The sequence below is a fragment of the Oxyura jamaicensis genome, chromosome 13 (assembly GCF_011077185.1).
Source record: "Oxyura jamaicensis isolate SHBP4307 breed ruddy duck chromosome 13, BPBGC_Ojam_1.0, whole genome shotgun sequence".
In the NCBI taxonomy this organism is placed as follows: Eukaryota; Metazoa; Chordata; class Aves; order Anseriformes; family Anatidae; genus Oxyura; species Oxyura jamaicensis.
In genome coordinates, this window is record NC_048905.1 from 6,576,682 (window position 1) to 6,588,717 (window position 12,036).

The 12,036-nt window shown below is 49.4% G+C and overlaps 1 protein-coding gene and 1 long non-coding RNA gene across 3 annotated transcripts in view; both read left to right on the forward strand.

Annotated features, from left to right (window-relative positions):
- The window catches only part of CTNNA1 (catenin alpha 1), a 97,999-nt gene extending 86,174 nt beyond the window's left edge, over window positions 1-11,825 (forward strand). For both annotated transcript variants that reach the window (XM_035338302.1, XM_035338303.1), the window contains 4 exons: window positions 529-710; window positions 1,478-1,583; window positions 7,602-7,736; window positions 10,646-11,825. In XM_035338302.1, the coding sequence (XP_035194193.1) occupies window positions 529-710; window positions 1,478-1,583; window positions 7,602-7,736; window positions 10,646-10,933 (711 nt within the window). In that variant the 3' untranslated portion in view covers window positions 10,934-11,825. The remainder of the gene's footprint in view (window positions 1-528; window positions 711-1,477; window positions 1,584-7,601; window positions 7,737-10,645) is intronic.
- LOC118173597 lies at window positions 1,590-5,134 on the forward strand. Its single transcript, XR_004754299.1, has 2 exons — window positions 1,590-3,683; window positions 4,807-5,134. It is a non-coding gene; the product is annotated as an uncharacterized LOC118173597 (long non-coding RNA).
- Window positions 11,826-12,036: the final 211 nt, after the last annotated feature.

Consider the following 12,036-nt stretch of genomic DNA (forward strand, 5'->3'; position numbering starts at 1 on the left):
AGGCTGTAAACCTGGTGTAATAGATTTTATTTAGGAGTAAGCACATATTCTTTATTTTCACTTACTCTTTTCTCAGCGTGCATGCTTCTAAATAGCATTTCTAGCGTTTTGCAGGAGATTCATTATGTTTCTTTTGTGCATTCCAACACTGAAAGATACCCAAGTGGATCTTCCTTTTAAAACTCTTAAATTTTATAGAAAAGGCAAGTCCCTCCTGTTCATGCAGTTTTTCGAGGGACAGCAACATGTGGCAAACTAGCACATTTTTCTACTATGCAGTCCCCATGTTTCAGATGTCAACTTGTCTTTCTGGGCACTTTTTCTTCTCTGGTGCTGGTGGTAATGCATACAGCATAAACTTGGTGTTCGAAATGGAAGGAAATAGTTCTGTAAACCCTCTAGGTAGAGGGTTGCTATTAAAATTTTATCCCCCCATCTACATGACTTAAATTGGTTATTAGTGAAATGTTCCAGGAAGCCTTCTACAAGCAGCTGGAGAAGGAAATGTGAGAAAACTCTCTCTTTCAGGCTATCATGGCTCAGCTCCCTCAAGAGCAAAAAGCTAAGATTGCTGAGCAAGTAGCAAGCTTCCAGGAAGAAAAGAGTAAATTGGATGCTGAAGTATCAAAATGGGATGACAGCGGTAATGATATAATTGTTCTGGCAAAACAAATGTGTATGATCATGATGGAAATGACAGACTTCACCAGGTGAGTCTTTAGTTTGTGCACACACCACCTTCTCTCAGCATTGGCTGAGATGGTGATCCCTCAGTGAAATATTTTGCAAGTGCTCTTAAGAGTCCTACTTCTTATAATTTCATTTAAATGTTACCCTATTAAAGCCTGTGTATTAACTTGGGAGATGCATTACTATGCAGTGACTGGGTGGTAATAACTGTTTAAATTGATCTATAGATACATAGCAGTTATTTCCTGCCATTCTTTCTTCCTTAAGGGTGATTTTTGTCCCAAAGAGTATATATATATATTTGCTCAGTTCTTTAAAACATTAAATTCTATGGGCTTCTTGATATTGCTATACTACAGAAATAGTTCCTAGTACAGTGATTTGCAAAAGAAAGAGTGTTTTTCTGATGCCTTTTGAAATCCATTTACTAGACTTCATACAACACTATTTTTTAAACTTGATGTTGCATTCCATGCAAATTACAAATCTGTCTTGTAAAATGTTATCTCTCATCATAATTAGGTTGCTTGAAAAAGTAAAAATTAAGTTGTTTTTATTCCTAGATTTAATCTGAACATGGTGAGAGACTGGGGGTGGGGTGGAGGGGTGGGAACTGACTGGAAAATGAGGATGCTGTAATGCTCACACCTGTGACCTGCCTATTGCCGTGCCACCTCCGTCGCGCAGTCGGGTGTACTGCCAGTATAATATGGAGTAGAAACAGCAGTGCATTGTTCATTTTTCTGCTTTTCTGGTGCTAGGAGGTAGACTCTGTTCTGTTTTGCAGAGGTAAAGGTCCACTAAAAAATACATCAGATGTGATTAGTGCAGCCAAGAAGATTGCAGAGGCTGGGTCAAGGATGGACAAGCTGGGACGGACTATTGCTGACCATGTAAGTCACAATTCATTTTCATAACCCTCCAGCACAAATGAGCAATAGGAGATCTTTCAGTACTGCAGACATGGTGAATACAAGAATATATGGTTAGTTTTGAGGTTGTTTATTTTTTTAAACTGATTTTTTCGGAGTTGTCTGATAGTCTTTTCTTTCTAGCTGTTCTCCTGCCACCCTAAGCAGTGCAAAATGTTAAATATGTCCAGCCATGAAGCTAGCAGCTCCCTGCCTTAAATCAAACACCTACCATTTTAAGGTAGCAATCTGACAACACTGCTTCATGTCACGTAGTATCTAGGCCAGTTTCTCTAACTGAACAGGACTGAAACTAAATTCAAGCTGCTTTTGTCATGCTCAGAATATGCCCTAGTACTTTCCAAAGCAATGGCAAGACTGTGGAGGCAATACTGAAATTATGACATGTCCTATTGCACAACCTTTAATGTTATTTCTGAGGCAGCTTTATAATATTAAACAATTTTTAAATGCCCCCTAGACCAAGTGATCAGATTGTCAAAGCTCTCTAGTGTATTTTTGTCCAGTCAGAGCTGATGGAGACTTAAGCAAGGCTTGAAGTGACCCGAGCATTTGCTGTGCTGTCCCAGGCTGTGGTGCACGTTGCTGTGCTGTGTGCACCGAGGTGTTTGAGAAGTTCTCTAGGTCTGAGGATGGCTAGCTGGGGGTTTGATGTAATGCATCTGCCTGTCCTGTGCCACTTCAGAAACTGGGTTGGGCCGAGCAAAAGCGCCTTTGGTCTCAGTCCACACCCAAATTGCAGAGAGACATCAGCATTAGTAATAATGCTCTGCCTGCAAGGGAGACCCTGAAATGCAAGTAGGTTAAGTCTGAGATCATAACCGACTGCCTATAAACTATATTTTGTGCAGCTCTTGCTTGCTTTTCAGTCTTTCTTTGAATGTAAATTCATAATACAAGGTTTCAACTAAAGCTGTCTCACTTTGGAAGTAAATCTTCGTAATGCAGGTCTTTCTTAAGTGTTGCATCCAGAGGGTGTTGTGTTCACCTGAATACATTAATGATGCAGTGAAGTGTTTGATGAGGAGGTAAAGTTGAAAAGTGGTTTTTAAAATGGGTCTCCTTGCTCCAGCATTTTGACAACCATATTTCTGGGAGAATCAGGTGTCACTGCTACCTTAGGTAAATGAAGCAGGGAACGGTTTGTGTTACAGATCTCAGGAGATCTTACGCTGAAGGTTTACAATGCTTTTTTTTTTTTAAGTTCATGTGTTTTATGCAAACTTGACGTACGGTTTTCTGCGCTGAGCCATGCCAAAAGATAGAAGACGAGCTAAATGGTTGCTTTTAGTAGACATAAAGTCCTTACAAATATAAAAGATTAAGCACAGGTTTGAAGATAAATACGAGCAGGAGTGTACAGTTAGTCATTTTGACAAGAATATAGCTTTTTTTTTCCAGCTCCATCCCCTACTAATACTTTCAGCCTGCATATTTCATTAGATATGCTTACATACTCTTTAGAAACTTGTAGCAATCTGTTAATGTGGACCTGTCTGACAGCCACAGAGGACTTCCAGTGCAACCATCCTGGTGGAGCACTAATGCCTTCCTGTGCCTAATACAGGGTTTTAACAAATGGAGGTGTTTTCAGGTCCTGTTACCCATGTGACGCCGGGTGAATCATGACCCCTCGTGTTCACGTGTCAGGAACTCCTAACTTGTGCTGTCAGGCAGTTTTACGACACATTTCCTTTGAAACCATAAAAGCTATTACACAAGGTATTTCACGTCTGCTGAGAAGTGTCTAGCCATCAGCCTGCGAATTTCCCCAAAGGTATTCCATCTTTCACTCAAAATAGCAGTCTGCTTGTTTTGAATGGGAGAATGTTAAGAAGTTACGAGTACAACACAAATGAAAATGATTTCCAGCAAGACAGTGATTCGTCACGTATTTCGTTCAATGTTGAAGTACAAAGCGAAAAAAAACACGTTGCTTTTGCTCTTTGATAGTGGTGGGAGGTTGCTACCAGTTACCTGATAACAGCATTGGGGTGGAGCTGAGGGGCTGCCCCGTGTCTCCTGTCCCAGCAAAGGGCTCCAGCAGCCTCCTGCGGGTCGGTAGGCACAGAGGCTGGCCTGGGGACAGAGGCTGGCCTGGGGACATGCTGGGTGCCAGCTCACGCTGTCCTGCTCCACCGCCGGTACCGCTGCCACTGCCCGGCCTGCAGCAAGGGCTGCTCCCCCTGCACGCCTTCTCTCGGCGCCTACAACCGTGCAGTGCCAGGCCAGCTGCTGCATAGTGTCACAGTGGAATTCATACCCCAAATGCAGTTGCTCCCTTACATCCCCAGGTGTGGGGATGGAGCACACAGGCCCCATCCCCACACCTGGGGGAGCAGGATACAAAACACCTGCTTGCAGACACCTTGTGTCCTCCTTGGGTTTCTTTGGGGGCGGTGGTGTTGCGGTGCCCCCAACACATGCCTGTTTGTGTCTGTAGCACAGCTGCCTGCTGGTGCCGTGCAGTGGCAGCCTCCCAGCTCACCCTGACTGCTGGCTTTTGCGGCTGCGGCTGTCAGAGGTGAACCCAGTAAAGCAGCGTGTTAATCGGGGTGAAATCATTGCCTTTTGGGTGTTTTTCTGAGTGTTCCTATGTAGAAGACAGGGATTATACAGGAGTACACAGGTGCCTTTTGTTGTTGTCTTTTATCTCGTGTAATATCTCTTTTCAAACACCATCAGTCTTTGAACTGAAGTCTCCATTCTGCTCATAGAAACAGCAGGCACGGTGCAGGAGGTGTTTTCCAAGTCATGTCACACTGATGTATACAGCCGAATAGTATTTCCTATTCCATTTTTTACTTCCCCCACTAATGTTTTGTTGCCTTCTTCAGCCATTGGTAAACACGCAGCAGACTCTCCCCTTGAAAGTGCCTTTCCTTAAATGCTTTCCATAAACTCACAACCCATCAAGCACCTGGAGTTGGTCGGCGCTCCTCCCGCCGTGCCGTACCGTGCGTTTGTCAACGTGCCATTCCAGCCACGGCTGTGCCACTCGCCCGCTTTGTTAGATGAGCTGTTTGGGAGATGGAGAACATTTTCCAAAATGCTAATGCCAGCTTTTCATTAGCTCTTTGGCCAGCAGTGTTTATGGACTCCCTCTGAAGCACCCTGCACTGCTGACTAATACTGATTAACATAAAAAATTAACCTGTAAACTTTGCTGCTTTGTTATCCACAGTTTGCACTTCACTGATGGCAACAACGTACCAAGGGACGAGTTGCAGCCACCTCGGGTGTTTCCATTAGCTTTCCTTGGGAGTAAGAAGGTGATTGCAGCCTCTCTGTGTTCACACGGGCTCAGATGCCCCCAGAGCTACGCACACGTCGCCGCCTGCGCTGCGCAGCCCGATGTGCTTGCCGCAGCACGCCAGCAGCCCCGTGGTGGTGCATTGTGTGTGTGTGTGCCGGGGCTGCCTTAAATCACGGCTCAGCAGGCTGCCATACAACATGTAATACAGCTGTTTTGTCTTTGCTCTGCTGAAATACCATCTTGGCTTTAAAAAACACTTGTTCAGGCCCTGGAAAATGCATTTATTTCCTACACTTGCCTCGCTCTTTGAGTTAAAAGGCTGCTAGAGCAGATGAGGTGCTTGGTGCGGGAAGGCAGCGCTGTGTTCACGTCGCCCCAGCTGTGCACGCTGTTACAGCACTGGGATCTGCTCTGGTGCCTTCTCCTTTTGTGGCTTCTTTGTTCAGGCTTGGGATCCTGCACCCATCTCGTGGGGCTGGAGCTGCCACTAGCGGGAGGTCTGTGGTGGGAACTGGGGGTCAGCCCCTGTTGCTGATGCACAGGGGTGGGGTTTTGCCTTTCTCTGAAAGGCGAGGAGAGGCGGTGGGGTGGTAGGCAATAAACCTGACTCTGATCAAAGCACTAAGTAGTAAATTGCTGCCACATTTAAGGTTATTCTTCCAAGCCTACCATGTCCATTATGAATCTTCATTTGACGGTGCCTTGTACTGCATCAGAGAGCGGTGGATGAGATGGGGTTTTGCAGTGAATGAGGGTGTTTATAGAAGAGCTCTTGCAGACTGCTCAGCTCTCTGAATTTCACCAGAATCCGGTCTGGTGGGGAGAGCAAGCAAGAAGAGCGTGCTGCTCAGAGTAAGGTTCTTCCGTCCCTCTCACCTCCGACACCGGTAAATCAGCGCAGCCCCTTGTTCTGCAGAGCTCTTGGTGCTGCTCTGGGGCAGGCAGTGCCAGGCAGACCTCAGCCAGCACACGGCTCTGTGCCTTCCTGCCCTGGCCAGCACAGCCTGGACGGGAAAAGCCGAGGGTGCTGTGCTCTGCTTGCCATCAGGCTCTGCTGTGGGGCCAGGGAAAGGTGTTTGAATTTTGTATGTGAGAGCCTCCAAAGGCTGCCTTTGGTGATCAAAGGGTTGTGTACAAAGACCCTGATGCAAGAGCTCGAGGAGCTTCTGGTTGAAGCGCGACCACCCAGGAAGGATGGAGATCGCTGCAGGGGCTGGCCTCAGCCCTGCTCCTGATCAGCGCTGCCTGGATTCCTGCTCTGCTGTGGCAGCCGTGCTGGGCACGGCACTGCCTGCCCGAGGGCAGAAACAAAGCCCCACTGTGGGTCTGGCGCTGGCTTTGTGAGGAGGGGGACCTGGGAATGTCTGGTGGGACAATGCGAGGAACCGGCAGGTGAGCTGGCAGTGCAGTGCCCCCAGCCCCACCTGCTTGGGGCCAGGTTCGGGTGTAAGGGGTGGTGCGTGGGGCACGGTGCCACGTGCAGCACGTTGAGCTGGAGCTAAAGGCATTCACTGGTGTGTGGGCACAGTGCCTGGCCTGAACCGCCGGCTTTTCTCAGAAACGTGACAGCTGTCAGTCGTCGTGTGCCTTACCGCGGACACGAGAGCACAGCCTGCCAGACCGCAACACCCCCTGCACGCAGTAGCCTCTGCATTCGTGAATACATCCAGAGTGGTTTAAAACGTCCCAGGCACTGCTGAGCACAGCCGGCGATGTCTGGGGCTCCGAGCTGGCCACCCTCGTGTTCATTTCTCAGCAGCACGAGAGGCTGACGGGCAGAGGCTTTTCAGAGCTCAGGGCACGTCAGTCCTTCGTCCCCCAGCCTTCACACACCCGAGTGTGCCAGCAGACGAGAGGTGAGCAGCTCTCCCTAGGACAAGTGCTGCTCGCCCCCGTGCTCACTGCCGCGTGTAACGGGACTGCGGGGCCGGCGTGGGCGGCAAGAGGCTTCTTGTCGCCTCTTGGGCTTAGGCATGCAGAGCTGTTTTGGACCGTAGCTGCCCCTCAGCTGGGCTCCTCTTCCGAAACCCAGCACGAGGCCGACTCATTAATCATGCCGCTGCACAGCAAGGGACGGTCCTTCCTTTGGGCTGGGGAAGGCAGCTCTGCGAGCTGCGCTGCAGCCCCTGGCACCTCTGTAGTTCCAGTTGCTAAGCTGAAAAAGTGACTTCTGTCGTGTGGCTGAGTGCTTCAGCGTGCACTTGAAAAAATTTATTTCATGCCTGGCGAGGAATCTAGTTCCCACACTGCTACGGAATGGAAGCAGAAGTCAGGAAAACATCTTTTTGCAGGATATAATCAAGTAACTGGGGGGGTTGTCATTTGCTAGCTTCATGTACTGAAGACTGGGAATTGGGGCTGGATTTAGTAACTTCTGTGAGTCCCAGTGTGAGATCTGGATGTGAAATCATGGCTGCTCTGTCCTGCATCGGGGACAGGAAGGACTTTGGGAGTCAGTATCCCTGCGCTGGAAGGGCTGGGCACCCTCCTCGTCCTCGCAGGGAGCTCAGGGTGCGATGGCCGTATTTACTGCTTGTGGGTGTTTGTACGTGTTCAGCTTTGCCCGTGTATTGCTCGGTTGTCTTTTGGAAACCAAAGCTCCACAGAAAGCGAAACGCTGTCCGGACCGGTACCGCGTGCCGTCGGCTGCTTTCTCGCTGAGTGACTTCAGCTCCGGTTCCGACGATCACCAAGTGAAACTTCACCTTTGGTTTTCCTTCCAGTGCCCCGACTCCGCCTGCAAGCAGGACCTGCTCGCCTACCTGCAGCGCATCGCCCTGTACTGCCACCAGCTCAACATCTGCAGCAAAGTGAAGGCTGAAGTGCAAAACCTCGGCGGGGAGCTGGTTGTGTCCGGGGTACGTAGGAGCTGCAGCGTGCCCGGTTCACGCGGTTTTTCCTCCAGGGGTAACAATTGTTCCGGGCTAAGCTATTCTGCTAAATATGAGAGTATCAGCAAGGTATCTTGGGGCCTTCAGTCAAAGTTTCAGTACATGCCGAGTTTATCATCCTGCCTGCCCTGCCTCGTTGGTTTTGTTACTGTTTGAAAGGGGGAAACACGGAAATGCACAAAATACTTCACGTTTCCATACTCAGCGGCGTGTGTGGACAGATTCACTTCACCTCTGTGTGATCTACCATTTTTTCAGACTGTTTTTCACTCTCAGTGAGGTTAAAGCCCTTTAATCAGCATAGCTAACCCTACCCCATGTGTCTGCACAGCCTGGGAACATGCTGGGGTCCCGCAATCCTCCAGAGATGTTAATATTTCAAACTAGCTTTGCTCTGAAGAGTGCAGGGATTTTTAGTGGCTGCTGTTTTATGACAGCTGAAGGCTGCCGTAGGCCAGCCTGCTTCCTTATTCTAGCCATTACTTAGCAAATAATTTTTTTCACTGTACTTCATGAAATACTTCCTGCAGAGAGGAATCTATACTGGGGCTATCTGGGGGGAGGAGAGCAGAACTAAATTCTTAATTCCTTCTGGCATATTCTTCCTTGCCCTAGACAGTCACGTGCGACCTCCAGTGCTTTTGCCCATCCTTGTCATGACTGAGGTAGGAAATTCGAAGAAGGGACAGAAGGGGCTGGTAGTCCGAGATTGCTGTCCGAATCCTTAAAATCCAGCAGAAGTCACCGCCCCCTGCCATTTGGATGCTTCACATCCAACTGACAGCGCCTTTCTCCCCACAAACAAGCCCAAGGTGTAGTGCTCTGAGCAGCCCTAGCTGGGGGAGCTCAGCACCAAGGAGCTGCAGAGGCAGCGATGGGCCACGTGCCATAAGCTGAGCTCCCTCACGGGCCGATGGGCGTCTGTTGCACCTCCTGCCAGCCCCACACGCTCGTGCTGCCGGCACCCCGGCGCTGAGTGATGGGATGTACTGGGACACGTGTTGCTGTGCAGCTCCCTTGCATGCCTGCTGTCCTTATCTGCAAGGCCGGAGGCATTGTGCTGTCAAAGTAGGAGACGTGTCATTATGCAATAAGACGTACTCCAGGGTTTTACTGCAGTTATTCAGTGTCTTTAGAATTTACATACCCTTCTGCCATAAATTAGTTATATGAACAGGCTGGCATCTGTAGTCTCATCTCCTGGTTTTATCTGTTCTCCACTGGGGCTGAATGCTGCCAGTAGTAGTGCCAAGCCTCGGTCAGATTCTCAGGTGGAGACCTGCCTGTGGAGACTGATCCAGGGACTTCTGAAAGCGCTGTCTAAAAGTGAAATTCTCTCCAGTGTTGGCATCCTTCCCCATCTGGATGCAGCAAACATGCTGTGGAAGCAGAGCTATACCCAGGGCAGTAAGAGCTTGCACCCTGGGCAGTCTGGCAGTTCATCTAGAAAAGCACCTCCTTGCTTTCGTTGCACTTAGTACGGTTCTTCCCGCTGTGAAGAACCATGGAACTAGTAAAATGCAGTGAAAGCGTTTTCCAGCGTGATGGCTGGGGCAAGGAAAGCAGATGACACTGGTTGGCTGGAGGGTGCAGATCAGATCTGCCACTGGCACCCTTGGAACACAGATGGAAAGGAAGGTCCCAGCACCATGAAAGAGCAGCCACCGCGCTGCTCGACTGCTGCTGGATAAGCCATGGCTTCAAGATCTTCCCCCAGATCTTCCTTAGATGCACTCAGTGCTGGAATTTAAATGCACGGAGGCAGCCGAGTTCTTGTGTAAGCGGAGCAGAGATGCTGAAATCCTGCCAAAGATCGTTTGGCATTCGCACGCCGCAGGTCCTGATCTTGGCGTGTGGCAGATGAGGTGGGACCAAACGCGCAGACACAGCACCCGCAGCCACCAGCATTCCGACCCAGCCCACCTCCCGCACTGAAATGTTCCTGACCGAGGCTGGAGGCAGGCTTTTTCCTTTTGCCTGCGAGCATTTAGACCCAAATCTCCCGACGAGGTTGGTGGCCAGGCTCAGCTGGAAGAGCTCCGTGCCATCTCTGCTGGCGCTCGGCTGCTTTTCAGCCAGGGTCATAAATCATCGAGCGGGAGAATCAGAGGGTGGGGGAGTGTTTGGAGGCTGCTGCTTAGGGTACGGAGCTGCAGGGAAGGGAGGTCGGGCACTCACCTGCCTCCCTGGGCTGCCGATGCACGCTAGGTTTGTTGGTTAAAAGGGGAAACGTGTGAGCGGGCTGGGGGAGCCCCCGCTGGCGGCCGGAGCCGTGCTGGGACCTGGTTCTCCCTCCGAGGTGGTGACCGGGTGCTGTCGCCCACCAGAGCAGGGCGCTGGCACCCTCATCTCCCCCTGCCTGCGCCCCGCTGCCAGCCTCCCCGCTGGTCGCTCTGCCACGCACTGAAGCTTCAGCACACACAGCTTTGTTTTCTCATTTTAATGCCGTTGTCGATCAGGAACCACCTTGGCCTGAAGAGACAATTACATTCCTTCCTTTCTAATACAACTTAATATTCTAGGGTGATTTAAATGTTTATTACCAGTGATTAAGATATTACCACGACTTTATTAATTTCATTAGAGAATAAGCTACTGTTGAAGCTTAGTCACAAAAGCAAACAGTGGAATACAAATCTCTTCAATTGCCGCTAACAAGGTAAAGGCACAGATAATGTGCAGATGCTGCTCTTTTTATTTCCTGGTGGCACAAGGCAGGTCCTCACCGCGCGGTGTCAAAAGATTACTCAGGTTTCAAAAGAAAGCCCATCACTTGTAGTGCTGGTCCAAAATGCAGCCCAGGACCATCGTGTGTTCTGGAGCACCGTGTGTGTGCACTGTGACCGTGTGTTAACTCTCGCGTTGACGTTCGGCAGGTGGACAGTGCCATGTCTCTGATCCAAGCAGCCAAGAACCTGATGAACGCCGTGGTGCAAACCGTGAAGGCTTCCTACGTGGCATCGACCAAGTACCAGAAGTCCCAGGGAATGGCGTCGCTCAACCTTCCCGCCGTCTCTTGGAAAATGAAGGCTCCGGAGAAGAAGCCCCTGGTCAAGAGGGAGAAACAAGACGAGACCCAAACTAAAATCAAAAGAGCGTCCCAGAAGAAACACGTTAACCCAGTGCAGGCTCTCAGTGAATTCAAGGCTATGGAGAGTATTTAAAGCGGTGTCTCTGCTGGTTATTTTTCCTTTAGCCCACTACTGCTACTTCCTGAACTCTACTTTTAATATTCTAAGGATTTTCAAAAGTTTACTATTCCTCAAAATGTATTTACTTAATATAATTTTGATAACTTTGTTTAGATCATGTGGGGAAGTACTCAGATGATAAGTCCTTTCAATATAGCTTCAGCCTACAAGAGTGTGTTAATTTAGATTGCTTTTAGATGTCAGGGGTGTATTTCTAGCTGAAAATTATTTTGTATAATCTTGCTTTAAATAAAATATTCTATAACCAAAGAGGGTTTTACAATAACACTAACAGTTAACATTGATAGTTGAATCATTCTGCTTGGAGACTGCAGTTTTTCATTGTGATCAAGAGGGAAAAATTAGATCTTTTCACTCAAAAAAGTAAAAAAAATGGTTATTGTATGTATTAGTGTATTCCTGCTGGGGATGGAGAGGGACTAAGCTTTGTACGCTGAGAGGAGAACGAAAACACAGCGGGCGCTAGCGGGGCCCTGCCCGGCCGCGTGCTCACGCCTGGCCAGCACCTGGAGAAGCGCCCGCCTGGCCCCGGGGAGCCGGGGTGGCCTTGGCTGGGGGCGAGGAAAGGGACACCGGGCCCGGGAGAGCTTCGTGCTGCGTGTGCCTCGCGTTGCTGCTTCTCCCTGCCACAGCCCGAGCCCGAGCCCATGCCCGCGGGCTGCCTCGCCCCGGCCCTGCGCTGGGGCCTTGGTGTTGGCGGCGGGCAATCTGGTGAGACGCTCGATGCGTCATGAGAGGAAACCGATTACTTTTGTATGACACGAGATGAGAATTTTAATGCCTGGTTACAAATTACTAATGTATTTTGCTGCGGGACACTAATAAAGTTGCTTTTACCAGCCGGTGTATTGTCGTGCTGTGAATGTAGCGTGTTTGCAGCCCGCCCCGCTCCCCCTCCCCGGCATTCAGATGCAAATTGGCATTGTGCTCATTTCTAATAATTGCTATGCATCCTGCCTTGGGCTTGCGAAGGAGCCCAGCAAATAATGTTTGTTCAGGCTGCAATTTAGACTATACATTATTTGCGATAACTGTAGCTACAAGGTATAATTTTG